General features: G+C 44.5%; 1 protein-coding gene across 3 annotated transcripts in view; it reads right to left on the reverse strand.

Annotated features, from left to right (window-relative positions):
• Window positions 1-18,466: 18,466 nt before the first annotated feature.
• The window catches only part of TFEB (transcription factor EB), a 77,216-nt gene continuing 73,625 nt past the window's right edge, over window positions 18,467-22,057 (reverse strand). For all 3 annotated transcript variants that reach the window (XM_072642061.1, XM_072642060.1, XM_072642062.1), the window contains 3 exons: window positions 21,958-22,033; window positions 20,444-20,591; window positions 18,467-19,922 (listed from right to left, as the gene is read on the reverse strand). In XM_072642061.1, coding sequence (XP_072498162.1) covers window positions 19,446-19,922; window positions 20,444-20,591; window positions 21,958-22,033 — 701 coding nt within the window. In that variant the 3' untranslated portion in view covers window positions 18,467-19,445. The remainder of the gene's footprint in view (window positions 19,923-20,443; window positions 20,592-21,957; window positions 22,034-22,057) is intronic.

The raw sequence follows: 22,057 nt of genomic DNA on the forward strand, positions 1-22,057 counted from the left end.
TTAAGTAGCTTACCCAGACTCACACAGCTAATGCATTTCTGAGGTCAGATTTGAACTCAGAAAGATGAGTCTTCCTGACTGCAAGCCTGGCAATCTATCCACTGTGCCACCTAGTTGCCCCTGTAATATAGTATTTGGCTAGTAATAATGCCTTTTCTTCCCTGAATATTCTTGAATCTCTTGTCCCTTGGCTTTTGTGTGGTCACATCTCAACCCTGGGATACTCCAACTGTCTCCTCAGCTTCTACATGTGTGGCTGACAGAGCTGGAGGAAGTCACAGACATGACTGAGTCCACTACAATCTCAACTGGGCGCTCACAGTCGCAAGGTAATCCTTTTATTTCTTCCTAAATGATTCTCAGCATCTCCTACCTCCCTCCACACTCTCAGCTGACTCCCCTCATACTTTACCAAGAAGGTAAAGGCCATTTGCCTTGAGCTCCCTCTTTTCTACATCTCAGACTCCCTTGACATCATCCCACCTTCTTTCTTCCTTTCTGCTAGTCTCTGATGAAGAGGTAATCCTTCTCCTTGCCAAGGCCAATCCCTCTACATGTACCCATGATTCCAAATTCTTCTCTATTCTCCATTAGATCACCCCCAACATCGTCCCTTCTCTTTTTCTAATCTTCAACAACTGCCTATCTACTGATTTCCTCTTTGTAACCAATAAATATGCCCACACCTCCTCCATTTGGGAAAAAAATTCATTATGCTAAACCATCCTCCTAAGCTATTATTCTATAACTCTCCTCCCTTTTCACAGACGAAATCCTAGAAGTCATCTACCCTTGTTGTCTCTACTTCCTCTCCACATACTCTCTTCTAAACTTTCCCCTAGAATCTAACTTCACTGACAATGCTCGACTGAAACTGTTCTCTTCAAAAAACCAGTGGTCTCTTAATTGCAAATTTGATGGGCTTTTCTTGTTCCTCCTTCTTCTTGACCTCTCTTGAAGCATCTGTCACTGTAAAACACCCTCTTCTGTTGGTTGTCCTTGTTGAATCATTCGGTTGTTTCTCACTCTTCATGACCCCATGGACTATAGCATACCAATGCTGTCCATGGGGTTTTCTTGGCAAAAATGTTGGAGTGGTTTGCCATTTCCTTCTCCAACTTATTTTACAGATGAGGAAACTGAGGTGAACAGGGTTAAGTGACTTGCCCAGGGACATGTATTGTCTGAGGCTGCATTTGAAGTCAGATCTTCTTGACTCCAGGCCCAGCAATCTATCCACAAAGCCATGTCTCCAACTGGTGACTTTGTCTTTTTCAGTCTTTTGTGACACTGGTTCTACCTATTTGCCTACTCCTTCTCAGTCTCTTTTGCTATTTCTTCCTCCATGTCATACCTACTAACTATGGCTGTTTCATAAGGCTTTGTCCTTATGTCCTTTTCTCTTCTCTTTATACTCTCTTACTTGGTGACTTCATCAGATCCCATGGGTTTAATCATCATTTCTGTGCAGAAAACACTCAGATCCAACCAGTATCTCTCTTGACTTCTAGTTTAAAAGAATATGTGTGTGTGTGTGTGTGTGTGTGTGTGTGTGTGTGTGTATATATGTATATATATATATATACATATATATATATATATCCACATTGATCCTGTTGTGAAATTGAAAAATTGGAACAAAAGGGAAAAACCATTAGAAAGAAAAAACAAAAACAAGGTGAAAATAGTATGCTTCAATCTGCACTCAGAATCCATCATTCTTTCTCTGAATATGGATAGCGTTTTCCATCATGAGTCTTTTTGGAATTGTCTTAGATCATTGTATTGCTAAAAAGTCCATAAAAGCTGGTCATTGCACAATGTTGCATGTACCATGTTCTCCTGGTTCTGCTCACTTCACTCCAGATCAGTTCATGTAAGTTTTTCCCGGTTTTTCTGAAGTTTGATTGCTCATCATTTCTTATTGCACAATAGCATTCCACTGCATTCATATGCCACAATTTGTTCAGTCATTCCCCAATTGATAGGCAAACCCTCAATGTACAATTCTTTTAACATTTATAGTATTTAATATTTGCCTTACACTGTGCTAAGCACTTTATAATTATAATTATTTTATTTGATCCCAAACAATAACAACAACACTCAAAGGAAGACGCTATTATTATCTCCATTTTACAAATGATAAAACTGAGGAAAAATTTAAGTGACTTGCCTAGGCTCACACAGCTATTAAACATTTGAGACCACATTTAAGTTTTCCTGACTTTAAGAGCAGCACTCTAGCCACTGTACAACCTAGTTGGTCTATCTTATATACATATTGTCCTTCATGCTAGAAGGTAAGTGCTTTTTTAAAAATTTTTGAAAATTTATTTATTTATTTTTAGTTTTCAACACTCATCTCCACAAGATTTTGAGTTCCAAAGTTTCTCCCCATCTCTCGCCTCTCCCCACCCCAAGACACCATGCATTCTGATTACCCCTTTCCCCAATCTGCCCTCCCTTCTATTACACCCCTACCTTCTATCACACTCCTCCCTTCCCTTAGCCCCATCTCCTCTATTTTCTTGTAGGGCAAGATAGATTTCTACATCCCATTACCTGTATATTTTATTTCCCAGCTGCATGTAAAAACAATTTTTTAACATTTGTTCTTAAAACTTTGAGTTCCAGCTGCTCTCCCTTCCTCCCTCCCCATCCATCCTCACTGATAAGGCAAGCAATTCAATATAAGTTATACATGTGTAGTTATGAAAAAGACTTCCATAAAAGTCATGTTGTAAAATACTAACTATATTTCCCTCAATCCTATTCTGTCCCCCATTTATTCTAGTCTCTCTTTTGACCCTGTCCCTTCCCAAAAGTGTTTACTTCTAATGACCCCCTCCTCCTATTTGCTCTCCCTTCTATCATCCTCCCCACACACCACTTATCCTCTTCTCCCCTACTTTCCTGTAGTGTAAAAGATTTTCATTCCAAATTGAGTGTTCATATTAGTCCCTTCTTAAACCAAATCTGATGAGAGTAAGCTTCATTTCCCCTCTCACTTCCCCCCTTTTCCCCTTCATTGAAAAAACTTTTTCTTGCCTCTTTTATGAGAGATAATTTGCCCCATTTCATTTCTCCCTTTCTCTTCCCAATATATTCCTCTCTCACTCCTTAATTTTATTTTTTTATATCATCCCTTCCTATTCAACTCACCCTGTGCCCTCTGTCTTTATGTATATAATCCCTCCATCTACCCAAATATTGAGAAAAGTTTCAAGAATTACAATATTATCTTTTCATGTAGGAATATAAAGAATTCAACTTTAGTAAGTCCCTTATGATTTCTCTTTCCTGTTTACTTTTTCATGCTTCTCTTGATTCTTGTGTTTGAAAGTCAGATTTTCTATTCAGCTCTGGTCTTTTCATCAAGAATGCTTGAAAGTCCTCTATTTCACTAAATGACCATTTTCTCCCTAAAGTATTATACTCAGTTTTGCTGGGTGGGTGATTCTTGGTTTTAGTCCTAGCTCCTTTGACTTCTGGAATATTGTATTCCAAGCCCTGTGATCACTTAATGTAGAAGGTGCTAGATCCTGTGTAATCCTGATTGTAGTTCCACAATACTTGAATTGTTTCTTTCTGACTGCCTGCAATATTTTCTCCTTGACCTGGGAACTCTGGAATTTGGCTACAATATTCCTAGGAGTTTTTCTTTTGAGATCTCTTTCAGGAGGCAATTGGTGAATTCTTTCAATATTTATTTTACCCTCTGGTCCTAGAATATCAGGGAAATTTTCTTTGATAATTTCATGAAAGATAATGTCTAGGCACTTTTTTTGATCGTGGCTTTCAAGTAGTCCCATAATTTTTAAATTGTCTGTCCTGGATCTATTTTCCAGGTCAGTTGTTTTTCCAATGACATATTTCATGTTGTATTCTAGTTTTTCATTCCTTTGGTTTTGTTTTATAATTTCTTGATTTTTCATAAAGTCATTAGCTTCCATTTGCCCCATTCTAATCTTTAAGGAATTATTTTCTTCAGTGAGCTTTTGGATCTCCTTTTCCATCTGGCCAATTCTGCTTTTTAGGGCATTCTTCTCACTGGTTTTTTGGATCTCTTTTGTTATTTGGGGTTAGTCTGTTTTGTAAAGTGTTATTTTCTTCAGCATTTTTTTGGGTCTCTTTTAGCAAGCAGTTGACTTGTTTTTCATCATTTTCTTATATCACTCTCATTTCTCTTCCCAATTTTTGCACTACTTCTCTTACTTGATTTTCAGAATTCTTTTTGAGTTCTTCCATGACCTGAGACTAATTCATATTTTTCTTGGAGGCTTTGGATGGAGGAGCTTTGATTTTGTTTTCTTCTTTTTGCATGTTTTGGTCTTCCTTGTCACCAAAGTAAGATTCTACAGTCTGATTCTTTTTCTGCTTTTTTCTCCTTTCCTCAGCCATTTACTTGACTTTTAAGCTCTTTGTCAAGATGGTTCTCTGCTTCCAGTGGAGGTAGAGGAATGTACTGTCAGCCGCTGAATTCCCCCCACAAACTGTGGGCCAGAAACAGTGGCTGCAGCTGCCCCTGCTGCTGCTGTGGCTGCTGCAGTTTCCTCCATCCCCTCCACCCTCTGCCTCTGTGGGACTGATGCTCAACCACTCCACATTCCTGCACTAGTCCCACAGGATTTTCCCACTGTCCTTCCAATTTATCCTCAGCGTTTTGAGGTCCTGAAGTCTGGAAACTGCCACAGGTGGGAAAGATTAAGTCTCCCCAAGGCCTGATCAGGTCCTCTCTGTGCCAATGGGGCCCAGGCTGGACTACACTCTGCTTCCAGCTTGGTAGGATAGACACTTCCCGGCTACCTTCCAGGCTGTCTTGGGCTAGATATTTGCTTCACTCTGTCATTCTGTGGGTTCTACACCTACAGAATTTGTTTAGAGCCATTTTTACAGGTGCTTGGCTGGACGTGGCTGGAGTGCTCTTGAAAGTCAGTGCTGTTATTCCACCATCTTTGCTCCATCTCTTCAATGTACAATTCTTTGCCACCACAAAAAGAGCTGAACTCTAATTCTACATAAATAACTGTCTATTGGATATTTCTGTCTGTGTGCCCCAGAGATACCTCAAATTCAACATTATCAAATGTAAGCTTATTATCTTTCCCCTAAAACCCTCCCTTCACCCCAACTTCTCTCTTTTTGTTGAGTTCACCAGCATCCTCCCCATTACCCAGGTTTGTAACTTCAGTATCATCTTCCACTCCTTTTTCTCCTTCATCCCGTGTATCTAATAAGTTGCCAAACCTTGTTGATTCTACCTCCATATTATCTCTCAAATCTGACCCCTTCTCTCTACTCATACAATCATACCCATAATTTAGACTCTCAGCACCTGGACTATTGCAATAGCCACCCAATTGATTTCTCTTTCTCAAGTCTCTCCCCTCTATAATCCATCCTCCACCCAGCTACCAAAGTGATATTTCCAAAGTACAGGTCCAATCATGTCACACCTCTGCTCTGGTTGGTCCCTATTATTTCTAGGGTAAACCTTTGTCCAGCGTTTAAGTTGTCTCATTCCCTGGCTCTGACTTAACTTTTCCAGCCTCATTATATATTTCACCTCTTCATGAACTCTCTGGTCCAGCCAAATTAGCTTTCTTTTATATTCCTTAAGGGAAGAAAAAGAAATAAGGATTTCATTGTTGTTCCATTGCTTCAGTCATATCCAACTCTTTGTGACCCCATTTTGGAGTTTGCTTGGCAAAAATATTGGAAGGAGTTACATTTTCCTTCTCCAACTCATTTTTACAGATGAGGAAACCGAGGCAAATAGGGTTAAGTCACTTGCCCAGGGTCACACAGCTAGTAAGAGTCTGAGGCTGGATTCGAATTCTTGAGGCTGAGTTTTCCTAAGTCCAAGTCTAGTGCTCTATCCATTGCATCACCCAACTGCCTAATAAGTATTTATTAAACATGTACTATGTACTAGGCACTGTAAAAAGTGCTTTACAAATAGTATCTCATTTAATCTTCACAACAATTCTATCTCCCATCTCCTGTCTCTATACATTTGCACAGGCTCATCCCATGAATGAATGAATGAAGCATTTATTAGCATTTACTAGAAATAGTGAAAGACAAATAGAAAAGTGAGACAGCCCCTGCTCTCAAGGAGCTCACATGCTAATGGAAGAGCCATGTCAGCTGTAAATCAGATGGAAAGATCTCATGGTACTTAGGGTACAAAACAGATGCTAACTGCTCCTTGTTAATGCCTTTTACGCCAATAAAATCATTTCCATTCCTGATCTTGAACCATTTGACTTTGGTGACAAGAGCTTTCTTTCCTGGGTCTTCAATAGAGCAGTGACCAGGATGCATTTGCATGGGGGCTGCTTCCCAAGGTGATGGATGAAGCGGGTTGGGCTAAAAGCATTGTTATTCCAAAGACTTTTGTGTTCAGGATCTTGGGTTTGCTTCATTAGGGTCTGATGGAAGATGGTGGTCAAATTGGAAGTGGCAACCTGGCACATACCACCTCCTGTCTCTCCCTCAAAGGGTCCTGCTGCTTCAGCCAGGCCAGCAATGAACTACCTTTGTACCTACCACCTTCTATATTCCCTAATTTCCTTTAGAGCTCAACTCAAGCATCCCAATCTCCCATTCTCTGGTCCCCTACTTCCCACCTATTTCTCAGGGTTGTTGTGAAGAACAAATGAGGTATTTGTAAAGCACTTAGCACAGTACTTGGCACACAGGAGGCACTTAATAAATACTTATTCCCTTCCTTCCTTTCTTTGCATTTAATAAGTGCTCAATAAGTGTTTACTGAATTGAATTGGGGGGTTTTCATGTCTTCCCAGCTCAACAGTGCAACTCAGCAGCCCCCAAAGCTGATGATCTCCAAGGCTGCATTAGTGGAAATATAACATCAAGAGCTTGGGATATGAGCATCTAGGCTTTCCTCTTCCTCTACTCCCTTCCCCATACTGAGCTGGCCTTTCTTGGGCTAATCCCTTGGCAATTTGAGTTCAATATTGGAATAAAATGAGACCCTCATAGATTATTCAAAAGTTAACAGAGAGAGATTTACTTAGCAACATAGAATATTCAACAAGGTCAGGCATTGAAGACACCTCAAGATGATTCAGCTAAGAAATGTTCTTTTACCTGAGTCACCTATGATTCTTCCACCAGCCAAGCATTAAAGAATGTGCCTGGAGCTCCTTGTGACTGCTTTGTACTTAGATGATGAGAAAGTAACATCAACAGACTGAGCCAATCAAGTCTCAAGGAAGATTTAATGACTTTTAAGGAAAATGAAGCTTAACTTGCTGAGGGGAGTTGAATATTGCTCCCAACACACACACACACACACACACACACACACAATTTTGTTGTTGTTCAGTTGTTTCAGTCATGTCCAGCTCTCCATGACCCTATCTGGGATTTTCTTGCCAAAGATACTATAGAGGTTTACCTTCTCTGGCTTATTTTATAGATGAGGAAACTGAGGCAAACAGGTTTAAATGACGTGCCCAAAGTCACACAGGTAGTAAATGTCTGAGGCTGGATTTGAACTCAGAAAGATGAATCTCCCTGATCTGGCATTCTATACACTGAGCCACCTAGAGGCCCCCACATATAATTACCTTGTTTTTTGGTATACATCTTCCCTCTGAGATTAGCCATATTGTAAGCAGTACTGTATGCATTTTAAGTGTACATAGATGCCTAAGTTGAGCAAGGGGGTGAGCATGCATGTATGCATTCATATGTGTGCCTATCCATGAGTGTATACTGTGTGGATATATTCAACATGCAGTATGTAATTAACGCATGTATTGTATGCCACTAGATGTAGTTGTAATAATAATAACACATTATATAGCACTTTAAGGTTTGCAAAGTGCTTTCCATATATTATTTCATTTACGCTTCACAAAACCCTGTGAGATCGGTATTATCCCTCTTTTACAGATGAGGAAACTGAGTGAGGTTCAAAGAGATTAAGGGACTTAGTGCAGTGGAAAGAGAACTGAATCTAGAGTTCTAGAAGAGGCAGGTCTTCTGACCTGGGTACAAATTCCACTTCTGAAACTACCTTTGTTATCGTGGGTAAATTTCTGAATCTCCTTGGGCCTCAGTTTTCTCATCTATAAAATGAAAGGTTTGGATCACATGGACTCTAGACCCTCTTCAACTCTACAGCTCTGACTGTAGGACTTTCTCAAGGTTGCACAGCTAGTAAATACTGGACAAAGAATTCTATTCAAGGTCTGCATGACTCCAAGTCCAATACTCTAAGCACTATACCATGCTGCGAATCTGTGCATGCAGTGTGAGGGTGTTTGTGTAGACTGTGATATATATCCATGTGTTTTCATTGTGTATATACACATGTATGTGCAATGTCTCTCTGTGTACCATGTATCTACATGTGCACAATATGGATCTATGTGTGCAACATGTGTATATGTATATATGTAAATGTATGCATATTATTTATCCCCAGAAAAATTGTGTGTGTAGCCATGCAACACCCATAAACTCATAGGCTATTTGAGCTAAAATGACCTTAAAAAATCATCTGGTATAACCCTTTCACTTTGCAGGGTAGGAAATTCATAGGTATATATGTGTTCATAACACAAATATGTATGCACGCATACATATAGCTATCCTTTTATTGTGTAGATCTATCATGATTGTATTATAATAATACAATAATAAATAAAAAATAATAAAGCATTTTTATGGCCTGCAAAGCACTTTGCAAATATCATCTTACTTGATCCTCACAACAACCATAGGATACAGGTGCTATTATCATTGTTCTCATTTTACAGATGAGGAAACTGAGGCAAAGATCAGTTAAGTGACTTGCTAGCTAGTAAGTGTCTAAAACAGGAATTTAACTCAGGTCTTTCTAATTTCGACTGATATGTTCTATCCACTGGGCCATCCAGTACAGCCCCCTCACTGTATAAACAGAAAATTGAGTCTCCCAGAGGTTGAATGACTTCCCCAAGGTCACACATCTAAAAAGAGAGGCAGGATTTGAAGCAAAGTCCTCTGACTCCAGCTCCACTGTACCAAAATACATCCCTGAATACATATATGTTCATGTTTGTGCACATTGTAGATATGCATTTTCATAGGTGTATAGGGGGATATTTGTGTATGGTGTATGTGTGGTCCAAGTATATTTTGTACCCAGTGTGTAGATTTTTATGTGTACATATGTCTACACGTGTATGGACAATCTGCATGTGCACAGGTGCTCATCATGTTCTGTATTCATTGCACAGCGGTTTTGCCTGTATTACAGGCATCTATGTGTATATGTATGTTCAGAGTGTGTGTGTCTGTATGTGCATTGTGCGTGTGCCTCTATGTGTGTGGAGTGCTTTCCCAGTAGTGTTCCCAGGGTGTGTGCATGAAGCACAGGTCTGTGGCCCTTCAAGGTGCACGGTGGGTAGGGGGTCCTTTTCTGGGCACTGCCTGGGCCTAGACGGGCAGGGATGGGGGAGGTGTCTCTGACAGTGAAGCCAGGGGCGGTGTTGGGGGGGTCCCCTCCTTCCTGGCTGTGACTGAGCCCCCGCTCTCCCACCATGCCTGCCAAAATACAGTGAGACAGGGCGTAATTACCGCCACTTACCGCGGCCATTACCCTCAGCGCAGCCGCCACCGTGACACACGACCCGTCAGCTCCTCATTCACGCCATTAAGGGGCCTCATTAGCATCCAGGCTCAGGAGCAAAATTACCCTCACTGCTCATTTCAAGATGTCATCAATTTTAATTTAAGGCCCAAAGATAGTACAATGGGAAGGCACTCTCCAGCCAAGGAACACACGGAGAGGGAGGAGCGGGAGGGAGGAGAGGAACAGGGCAGAGAAGGGGGATGCAGGGAGGAGGAAAGAGGGGATGAGACAGCAGGCAGGGGAGAGGGGGCAGGAGGGGGGAGAGAGAAGGAGAGAAGGAGGGGAGAAAAGGAGGAGGGTATGAGGGAGTGGTCAGAGGAGGGAGGAGAGGAGGAAAGAGGGACCAAGAAAAAGAAGAGGGAAATAGGGGCAAGGAAAGTAATAAAAAGGGGACGAAGGAGAAGAGAGAAAGGGGAAAGAGAGAGTTAAAATGAGAGAGGGAGAGAAAAGAAAGAGGAGAAAGGGAGAAGGGGAAAGGAGAGAAAAAGTGAAGGGAAGAGGATGAGGAAGAAAAGATGGGGAGAGAAGAGGAGAGGTGCTGGGAGACAAGGAGAAAGAAACAGCAGGGAAGGAAGAATGAGAGGAGAGAGGAAAAGATTCAGAGGGAATAATCAAAGAAGGAGAGTGAAGAGAGAGGGGAAGAAAATGAGAGGAGGTATTTGGAAATTCAGGAGACAAGGCCAGGTGATAAAGGAGAAGAGGAGAAAAGAGGACATTTCAAGAAGTTAAGTATAATGGAATCAGTACTGGATTTGGGACGGGGCGGCTGCTTTGGAATTACAGCTCTCCTGCTTTCTACCTTTGTGACTTTGGGGAAGTCCCCTTTCACCTTTCTGGTCCTGTTTCTTCACCTGTAAAACGAGAAGGGTGGACTGGATGATCTCCAGCTCAAAATCCTATGATTTGAATGAAAGGAGAGAAAATAACCCTTTTCCCCTTCCCCATTCAAAGCTTTTCCCAAGTGACCCTCCCCCCTTACAGGAGGGGCCCAAGGCAGCCCAAGTGAAGGCCAGAGGTCCCTCCACCACCCCACACCCTAGGAGGCAATAAAGGAAAGGAAGGAAAAGAAAATCATATAACCCAAATAAAACTAAGAATCAGCTTCAGTGCCTTCTTCAGACAGTAGGAACATGAATTTGTGTATACGTATATTTGTGTGTGTGTGTGTGTGTGTGTGTGTGTGTATACTACCTGTACAGGATCCAGCTGTAGGGATAGTGTATTGATTCCACCACGTTTGAGTACCACCCAGAGCCAAGCATGATATTGACAATCTGTTGATACTCCAGCTCTTATACATTAAGGTCAATAGGGTCCTAGAGATGCCAGGCCTTATCCACAGGTCCCCAGGAAACTCAGGTTAGCCCTAAACCACCACCATGAGGTCACCAGTTTCCTTCAGCTCCTTTTTATCATAGCCTCCTGTTTGCTTGTTATTATTTAACTAAGCAGGACAAGTTAGCTAGGGGAACTCTAGGTGTTCCTCAGCTCCATTTTATAAAGAAAGAAACTGGAGCAAGTGAGGATGAGTGAATTGCCCAGCATCACATTTAGCAGTATCTAAGGCTGGATTTGAACTCTAGTTTTCCTGATTCCAGGTTCAATATTCTAAGCTGCACCATCTATCTAATACCAATGAAGTGAGCTGTCCAGGGTCACTTAGTAGATAAGTAGCAGAGCTGAGATTTGAATGTAGGCCTCTGAATCCAAAACTGGCCTGTCTTTTTGTAATTTGACTTATCACATGGCAAAAAGTATAGCTTTATATATACCAGAAAGACCTGAGCTTGAATCCTGCCTCAGACATTTAACAGGTGTATAAACCTGGGCAAGCCACTTAATCTGTTTCAGCCTAAGTTTTCTCATCTGTAAAATGGTGTAATAGCATTACACCATTACACCAGAGTAGGTGAAGTAGGTGCTGTTACACCTACTTCACAGGGTTGATGTATGGATTAAAGAAATAACGTATGTAAAGCATTTATAAATTTTAAAGAATTATATAAATGTTTTTATGTGTGTGTTTTTGCATATACGTATATTTATATGTGTGTGTATGTATGTGTATATACATACATATATATGTATATGTATATATATATACAGAGAGGGAGAGAGAGGAGGTTTCTATGTATATATGTGAACATCTAAGTGTTACAGTGGATAGAGTACCAGGCCTGCAGTCAGGAAGACTCATCTTCCTAAGTTCAAATCTGGTCTCAGACACTTGCTAGCTGAGTCACCCTGATCAAGTCACTTAACCTTGCTTACCTCAGTTTCCTCATCTGTAAAATGAGCTGGAGAAAGAATGGCAAATGACACCAGTATCTTTGCCAAGAAAATCCCAAATGGGGTCATGAAGAGTCGGACATGTGTGAAAAACGAAACATTATTACAATACTATTTAAATAGTAAGGTGGCCTTGTTGTAGAGACGGGTCTGGGGTCCAAGACCTGGGTTCAAATCCCTACTCTGGCACTCAGGACCTATGTAATCTTATTTAAGTAACAAACTTTTTAGGCCTCAAATTCCTCATCTAGAAAATGATGAGGTTGTACTAAATGATCACTAAGGTATCAATAATCTCCCCAGTTTTGCTCTGAGATCCTTTCCACTCTGAGTAGACATGCCTCTTTTCAGTGGTATTCAGACCCTGGCAGCAGAGAGCAAATCTGAAAACATCAGGTGCGGGGGAAAGGGAATGAGGTCTGTCTGCTTGGGTAGGGCCAGGCCCAGAGGAAATTATGAAGCAGGAATTTTTGTCTTCAGTGCCCTGAACTCTCTTCACTGCCTCATCCTAGTACCCAGTGCTAAGTGTCCAGCCAGTGTCTTCTGAAGGAATAAAATAAATCTGAAAAATTCATTCATGCTACAATTCAGTGTTACTGATCCTGGAGGCTTTCACATTTTAAAAAGAGGACCAGGAAATGTCAGAGATGGAAGGGGCTTCAGAACACTGGCCATAGAATTTCAGAACTAGAAGGGATCTAAGACTTTCAGAATATAATACATTGAACACTAGAACTAGAAAGGACCTTAGAACATAGAATGTGAACAGAACACAGAACAGAGGATGTCAGATATTTAAGGGACCTGAGAACATGGAATGCAAGAATATCGAACAGAGGATGTCTAAACTAGAAAAGACCTTGGAACCTGGAATATGAAGACATAGGATGTCAGGTATATGAGGAACCTTAGAGAACACAGAATATGAGAACACAGGACAAGAGGATGTCCAAACTAGAAAGGATCTTAGAACCTGGAATATGAGGATATAGGACAGAGGATGTCAGGTGTGGAACGTTAGAGAATCCAAAACATGAGAACACAGAACAGAGTATGTTATGGCTAGAAGGGACCTTAAAACACAGAATGTTAGAACCTAGAGCACAGGACACATGTCAGACATAGATCATAAATACAAAGGATATAGAGTTTCAAAGTTGAAAAAGATCTTGGAAACCATTTATTCCAACCCCCTCATATTACAGGATGAACAAACTGGAGTCCAGAAAAGGAAAAATGACTTGTCAAAGACCTCACAATCATTCAGTCTCAAACCTAGTTTTCCTGACTCTCAGGCTCTTTCCACTATACTACAGGAGCCAGAAAAGAGTAATAATATCTTAGCCCCAAAAGAATGAATTTCTAATCATAGTGCTTCAGGCTAGTGGGACAAGTGTATTGGGGAAGGGGATCTTCCCAGATCTGGAGTATTCACTTGGCCCCAGCCCATCTTTGAGGCTGAAAATGGAGGAGCAGAGGGTGGAGAGGTGAAGGCAGACTCCTAATGCTATAGAGGACTCTAACTAGGATGGCTGGGGAATATACCTTGTCCTTCTTAAACCTGTCAGTCCTCCTTGCTGACCCTCCCCCTCAGCCCCCCACCCCTGCTCTTTCCATTTTTCTATTCCTCCCCATCTCCTTATCTCCCTAAAGCCAGTCTCTCCAGATCCCTCATCTACTGCAAAGGAGAAGCCTGGGCCAGGAAGGGGGGGCCAGCAGGTTGAAAAGAATGAAAAGGGCCCTATTCTGTCCCCAGCTTGGTGTCAGGCTGGCTCCTGGGCGCCGGCTCCCCCTGGCCTCTCAGAAGACAGATCGCTCCCTTAATCACTCTGGAAAAGAACCCCAAGCCGATATAATATTATAATTAATTAATTCACTAAAAAGGTATTAAATTTCTCTCCCCCCTGTGGATATTATCTGAATTCATTGACCTTTAGAAAAATCACCCTCTAATTGTAACCAGGTTCAAGTGCATTTTCAGCCCTTCCCTTTTACATTAATAATATCTTCCCGGACTCAGCTTTGGCTGCTTAAATATTGTATAAATTCCACTGCCCCTTTGGAAAAGAGAGAGCAAAGAAAAAGAGAGAGGCAGAAGGAGCCCAAGTCTATAGCGGGGTGGGGAAGGAGAGGACTAGATTGAGTCCAGATCTGGGCTATACTTTGGGGTGAAGGGCCAGAGTGCAGGTTGAAGGGGATTCTTGCTCCCTACCAAAGATTCATGGTCCCTGAAGACTGATCTGGGTAGAGAAGACAGAAGTTTGGGGGTTGGGATGAGTCTGTGAACAAGGGTTTGGAGAGAGGGCACTGAGAAAAAAGGGTCAAATAGGAGGGTTTATAGAACCATGAATGGGGGGAAAGGGCCAGGCAGGAGACATTATAATCTATAGAGCTCTGGCTTTAGGTTCTGATTGTGACATGTTGACCTTATCTATGACCCCAAGCGAGTCCCTTGACCACTCAGTGCTCTAGGCGGCTCTGTAAGAGGTGCTAACCCTCCTTGGGAGAGGGAGTTTCTCCATCCAGGCATTCTGTTGATGAGTGCTATAGCAACTGGGCCTATCCCTATCCCTTCCATGCATGACCCGGGGAAGTCACTTGTCTGTGCTTCAGATTCCTTCTCTGTAAGAAGAGGGGGCCTAATCTAGATGATCCCGGAGGTCTCTTCTAGCTTCTAATCTACAACGCAGCTAAAAACCCGGATTAGGGTGGAGAACCTGCAGGAACAATAAGGGGATTTGTTCTGTAAAGTTTGGATTCAGTCAATGGACTGCCCTTGAGGACTGAGAGGGCCACATGTGGCCCCAAGGCCACAGGTTCCTCACCCCTGGCCCAAATGCTCTCTTGCTGGAGAGGCTGTGGAAGGGATTTGAGCTTCAAGTTGGGGAGACCCTATTAGGGGGCCTCCAATCTCCCTCCCAACCCTTGATTCTGTGACTAAAGTAGAAGTGGAGTTGGAAGAATGATGGGGAAGACGGGGTTGGGAACGTGGGCCTGACCTCTATGGAGACTGCAGCACATCTGGAGGAAAGGGTCCCTATTCCAGAATCAGACACATTCTATGAAAGGATAAGCTACTGCTTCCCTTCTGTCCTTAAAGGGCACCTTGAAGGCAGTTCAGCCTCACTAGCTGATTGCTGTATTTTTAGGGTGAGCACTTACACCTCAGTTCTACAAATCACTGTTGATTTATTGTTGTGTTGATTGTCTAGACTTAAGAAAGTAATAGAGAAGATGCTAATAATGCAGATTAAACTTCAGTGTGTCATATATAATCATGTCATATAATAATATGTAGTGTATTATATGTATATATGTTTAACAACCAGCTCTCTCTGTGTATATATGTATGTATATATGAAGAGCTGGTTGTTAAACATTTACCAGTACACTCCCCTTGGGGTGTTTCCTATTCTAACTGAGGCAACCCCAACAGAGATAGATCAGCTTATCCAACAGTTCTTCCATGGGAAACTCAGCAAATGTGAAAGCCTCAGCATTTCAAAGTGATGTTTAATTTCAATCTCATCCTGTTTTTATTAGGGCTGGGATGACACAAGACCAATAGTACACTTGTAGGCCAATAACACACTGCTAAGCTCTCATTTTTGACCAACACCTCATGAAATTTTAACCCCAGGGAGACTTGATGAGCTACCAAAGAGTCAGGCATGCATGTATGTGACAAAGAGGCTAACTCACTTCCCAGGGATGGAACTTAGCAGGTTAGAGCTGAGAGGGGTCTTAGAGAGCATATGACTCAATTTTACTAAAGAAAATGAAGCCCAGAGAGGGGGGGAGATTTGCTAAAGGTCACACAATGAGTTATCCGGCAGAGCTTAGCGTAAGATCCAGGTTCTCCTTCTTGACCAGGGAAGCTTGGATAAGACCCCAGCTCCCTTGGGGTACAGCATACTTGGAGATGGGGGGCAAATCCATAGGTGGGAAGGAAGTGTACTGAAATGATGGAGAGAAGATGGCAGGAAAGTGGGGAGGTAGTGATAAGGCTAAGAGAAAGGAGAGGAGGGCTCAGACTCCCCCCCATCCCCAAAGGCACATGCCGGGTTTGCCTTGATTTGGATTGTCCCGCCCTCTGATGGACACAGAAGAAACTGCGGCTCATACTCCCTAGTTTTGCCAATGTCTCCTGGTTACTGCTTTCTGGTTCTACCCTATGTTATAAAACGATTGGGAGGCGGCAGCACCCTCCCGTGGGAAGGATCTAACATTACACACTTCAACTAGGTCCCTCATCCCTAGCATTCAGACATTCCCAGGGCCTCACATTCTTGCCCTGTGTCCTCATCATTTCCCCACCCAGAATCCAGAATTGAAAACCTATGTAGGCGCAGGACAGGGTCAGGTCATTACTGCTAGAGCTCCTAAAGGAGCCTGAAGAGAAGGGAAAGAGGGATGAGGCATGAGGAATCAGGTGAGATGGGAGCAATAGATCCTAGAATGTAAGAGCTTGGGGGTGGGGGGGAGGCGGCTGCGTGGAGGAGAGAGGGGCGGAGACTGTGGTCAGGCAAGAGAGATTATCTAATCCAATTTCTTCATTCTGCAGTTGAAGCAGCTGAAGCCGGAAGAAGGCCAGTAACTTGTTCAAGGTCATACATAGTGATGGACTCAGGAGTCTTGGTCCCAGGTACCAGAGTTCTTTCCCAGGACCATGCTGTGTCTCTGGTAATTCACTTACTGTGAATGGGACCTTCTCCTCTATCTGTCACAGAGAGCGGAGCCCCTGTGAGCTCAGATCCTACCCAGGAGACATCTTATCAAACTCCACCAGCACCCAGGGTGAGTGGAGAGAGCTCAAGATAGGATCAGACAGAAAGAGAGGCAGAGACAGACACAGAAAGAAGTGGGGAGAGACATAAGAGCTTTAGATTCTTAAAGGAGGTGGAAGGCAAGCTACAGAAAAGGCTCTCCCAGGCCCCCCCAGAGCACACACCTTTAGTCCTAACACAAGTGCATCTGTCTTCACCCATCTGCACAGCCTCCTCATCTAAGCCACGTCTCTGAACTGAACTCCTGCACCCTCAGCAAGGCCTGGCTCCAGGGGACTGGACCCTGGCAGCAGGTGTTGGTGGGGCCGGGCCAGGCCGCTCCCTCCTTCCCGCTCCACAAGGTCATCCTCATCTCCATCTGACCTTCAGACTAATCCTGGGAGCCTCCACCGAGCCGTCATTAGCACCAGCTCCTCCGCTAGCTCTCCCCTTCCTCACCCCACCCCCCACCCCCGCCTCGAGCCCCCTTTTCTTCTCTCCCCGTGCACATTAATTGCTCAGCGTTGATTTGATCTCCCTATTCTGCACAGAGGAAATTGTCTTCTTCTTGCTCCATTTTCCTCCTGTTTTTTTTTTTTAATTAGGCCCCTCAGCCTCTCAGGGCCCAGCTTGGGGAGGGGTGAGGGTAAGGGACATGGGGGTGGGGGTGCGGGTGTGCAATTTTTAGGGAGGAAGCCATTTTGATCTTTTTGTGGATAAAGCATGTAGAGGGGAACGAGGGGGGCCCCAGATATGGGCTTCATGACAACCCACCCCTCCCCAAATATGCCCTAGAGGCCCCCCATCACATCCAGGACCAGGTCAAGTCTCCAGTTCCCAATTCCCTCTGACAGACCCAAAGAATCCTTTCCCTAGTTCCCCAGAAGAATAAGGCAACTCCCTTGTTTCTGACATAATGAAGTGGGGGAGGCTGTTTTAGGAGGAAGGACAAAGATTCTTCTCTAGAAAAGAATGAATGTGAGGAGTGAATGTGGATACACTATCTCCTCCAGAAGCGTTCGTATCAAACATTGGTGGTCTTTTTTGGAGGGGCATAATGGAGAAACACAAGAATGACCTGTCTTTGAGGGGTGGGGCGGAGAGGAAAATCTCAAGCACATCAATAGCCTTGCATTTTCAGTTGGGAACTGGTACTGGGGTAACATCCCCATTACGGAAAGGGGCTCAGTGGGAGAAGTGATTTCCTCACTACCACCACCACCCCCTTGCCCCATAAGATGAACGGAGTTGGGTCAGTGATTTCCCATTAAGGAGCATTGGGGTAGAATTAGCTTAGCGTGGTCCCAAGCTGCACCCCCCTAACCCCTCCCTGTTTCCTCTCTATCCCCTCCAGCAACATCTGGAGTTGCAAGACTAACATAGAAGCAGCGCCATCTTGTGGCCACATTGGGGGACAGCATCCACTCCTCCCAAATTCCTGCCAGTCATAGGGTGATGGCATGGTTGGAGCATTGGGGAGTGGGAATGGGAAAGGATTGGACATAGGACAGAAGGAAGGTTGCTAGGACCAGGAGAAACTGATCCTGTTCTCTGTCCTAGGGGTGCTTCCCTTCCCACCCCCATTTTCATAAACAGGAGTTTCGAAGCCTAGTACCCAGAAAAGGGAATTCCAGATGTGCTCCCCATCCTCAGGCTCTTGTGGTCAGCTTCTCCTCCTTCCCAGCCCAGCCCCAGAGAGATGGAGAGAAGATATCACCCTGCCAAAGACCCCCAGAGACACAGCACACAGGGGATATACAAAGCAAAGTGTTTTACTAAGGCACAAGGCGGAGGAGGCCAGAGCCTGGCTGCCTCCCCCTGACAGCGCACCCTCACCCCAACCCCACCCCCTGCCCTGGTACCAGCCCCTGTTAAGGAGCTGCCCCTGTGCAGGTGCAGCCACTGGTCTCCCCTGTGGCCCGCCCTCACAAGGTCCTGGGAAAGGAGGCAGTTAGCACCAAAGTAGGGGGCCACTCCAGGTCTGTGGCAAGAGGGGAGGGGAGCACTGGGCTCAAGTCCCTCTCTACAGGGGTCCCAAGACACTGATCTCCATGGAACCAGAGCATTATTGAACCATTGGTGGGGACGAAGAGTGGGGAACAGGGAGACCCTCCCTGGAGATGCTTCTGCTCTTCTCCCTCTACATGTGCACACTCCCCTGGCAGACTCATTGGGGGAAGGGGCCAGGGTCAGAGCTGTAAGCCCCTTCAGAATTCCTGCTCTATGCTGCCACCTGGCATAGCTGGGCCTCTTTTCCCACATTAGACATCCCACCCCATTCAAGCTGATCTCAGCCCTCAGGGACTAGCCCTTCAGGTCTCTCTGTGCAAGAGCAGACAGACTCCTGCCCACGCTAGCCAACTCCATCCCCGCAGAGGGGGAATGGGAAGGGAAGAGAACTATGGGGAACTATGGGGTCCTGGGAGCCAGACTGGCACCCCATGAGATCTCTGACGCCCCGTGGGAGCTCCAGCTCCCAGTCCCTTGAAGCACGTCCTGCATGTCAGGGGCCTGGCTGGGCTGGGAGGCCTAGAATTGGGAGCACAGGGTCTGGAAGAGTGGGGGAGGCAGGAGTGGGGGAACCAGTGTCCACACAAGTCGCTAATCACACACGAGTGCAGATTGGAGGGAGGTGAGAGGAAGGGAGGACTCTCCATCACACATCCCTAACTCCCAACCCCCCAGGGCTTGTCCCTCCTCCCCAGCTCTGAGGGGTGGGAGGGGGGTGGCTGGGGTCACAGCATGTCCCCTTCCTCCATGCTGAAGCTGCTACGCCGGCTGCTGGCCTTGGAGGCCTCAGGTGACATGTTGGAGAAGAGGGGGTCAGAAGCCAAGGGCAACATGGAGTCGTCCAGAAGCATCAGATGGTCCAGCTCTTTCTTGGACAGGGAGGGGAAGAGGGACCCATGCTCGGGCCCCAGGGGGTCAGGGAAACCCTGGGGCCCTTCACCCCCACTGAAACTCAAGTTTTGGCTGAAGTCCAGTTGGTATGGAGACTGCGGTGGCAGTGGCGGGGGTGGTGGTGGTGGCTGAGGAGGCAGAGTCAGAGAGGGCTCTTGGTCAGGGAGCTCAGCAGTGGGGAGTAAGGGCTCCCCCAGGCCCTCCTCGCTGGGGAGCTCTTGTTTCACCACCTGTTGGGCCAATTCAGCCATGTTAACACCAGATGGGGAAGCTGTGGGTAAGCCGTGGACTCGGGCCTGCATCTCCAGCTCCTGCAAGAAATGAGAAAGAGCAGTGGGATTGGGGGAGCATACCCAAGACACCAGTCCTGGCTTCCACAGGATGCCAGAGATAGAAGGGGCCTTAGGATGAGGATGATGGAAAGAGACATAGGACATGGATTCAAATCCCATCTCTGACATTTAACTATCTGTGAGACTTTGGTCAAGTCATCAGATAGCCCTGGGCCTCCACAAAATTAAAGGGTTGGGTTAAATGGTTTGTGAAGTCCAGTTTCTAGATATGTGATCCTCTAGATATGTGTGATTCTTGTTTAAGTAAGAGAGGAGAAAATGGAGTCCCATAGAAGGAAAGTGATTTGTCCAAGGTCTTTCAGTCACTAAGTGCCAGAGCCAAGATTAGAATCCATATCTCCAAATTCTGGGCCTGGCACCTGACAGCTCCATCTCCACCCAAGTTCCCTGTAGATCTCCCAGGAGGTCCAAGGCTAAAGGACCACATTTTGGAGATCATGAGATTCTCCACACTAGTGTTAAAGGCCAGGAGGTGAGACCTGAATGCGAAGCCACAACTGCTTGTTTGTCATCTCCAGGCGCCGAGAGTGGTTCTCCAGGTCCCTGGATTTCTGCAGATCCTTCTGCATCCGACGGATATAATCAACTGAGGCCTTCAAGATAGTCCCCTTGTTCCAGCGCACATCCCTGAAACAAAAGATGGTCACACACGGCCACTTTTGCCCTCCCTGGCCCCAAAAGCAAGCCTTCTTTAGTAGATGTTTCTAATCCTTGTTTCCAGTCCCCATCCCTGGGGAGGGGCAGAGAACCAGGATCCTGCCTCTGCTGCATCTAGACTACTGTAATAGCCTCCTACCTGGTCTCCCTGCCTCTAATCTCTTCCTTCCCCATATGGTAGCCAGTTTAATCTTCCTAAGACAGATCTCTGACTTTGTCAGTCTCTTGCTCAAAGAATTTTATCAAGACTTTAGGATCAAGATCAAATATTTAAGGCCCTCAAGAGCTTGGCTTGAAGCTACCTCTCCAGTCTTTCCTCCCATTACTGTCTTACCTTACACAGGCCTTATGCATTCCAGCCCTTGAACTTTGGCTCAGATTGTACCTCCTTCTGCCATTCCTCTAAGCCCCACCCCCTCCATGAAGCCTTCCCTGACTACCCTGCCACATCTCCCCCTCCTGTGAGCAGAATTAATAATCACTGACATTTACACAGAACTCACAGTGTGCCAGGCACTGTGCTAAATATTTTTACAATTAACTCACTTGATTATTGTAAGCAACAACCTTGGGAAGTAGGTACTACTGTTATTCATATTTACAGGTGAGGAAACTAAGGCAAATGTGGTAAATGACTTGTTCTGGATCACACAGCTATTAAGTGTCTGAGGCCAGATTTGAACTCATGAAGAGGAGTCTTCCTGACTCCAGGATCCTCTATCCACTTTGCCACCTAGTTTCCCTCTATAACTTACTGAGTTGCCATGCTCTAGGCACCAAGCTTCCACTACCTGGTATGGATAGATGGATGGCTGGAATTTATAGTAAGTGTTGGCTCTCCCAACTAAATTCCAAGATGACACCTCACTCTTCTATGTGTTCCCCATAATTGGGTAGCCTGCCCTTCTTAATCCTTGATTCATCAATGATGGTTTAATGTCCTAATCTTATTACTATGATGATACTAAGCTCATCTTTTAGTTTTATTTTTACAAATTCCTGATTTTTCCTGGATTTTCCTATTTATAAAATTTATTCCCTAAAACAACCCTATAAACATGTAGTCTTCATTTATCAAAAATTCATCTATCTGAGACTCAGATAAAATTATTTAACTAAAGTTATATAACTAGTAATAGGTAGATCTAGGATCAGAAATCAGACCTTATGGCTCCTGATGCTCAGTCTTCTATCCCATGTAGCAGCCACACAAGATCAAGACCTTGGCACACAGTAAGTCCACAGGACATCACAGTTTCCTGATGCTCGCCTAATCCTGACTTCTCTAACTTCACTCCTTCCCCACTCCACTCCCTTTCCCAAAGTCTGAACTCACAGGTCATTGGCCTTAGGAATCAGCATGCCCAGTTCTTTGATTCGATCATTGATGTTGAATCTCCTCCTTCTTTCAACTAAAAGTGAAAGATAAGATGGGA

Source organism: Notamacropus eugenii, chromosome 2 (genome assembly GCF_028372415.1).
Source record: "Notamacropus eugenii isolate mMacEug1 chromosome 2, mMacEug1.pri_v2, whole genome shotgun sequence".
NCBI classification, from domain to species: domain Eukaryota; kingdom Metazoa; phylum Chordata; class Mammalia; order Diprotodontia; family Macropodidae; genus Notamacropus; species Notamacropus eugenii.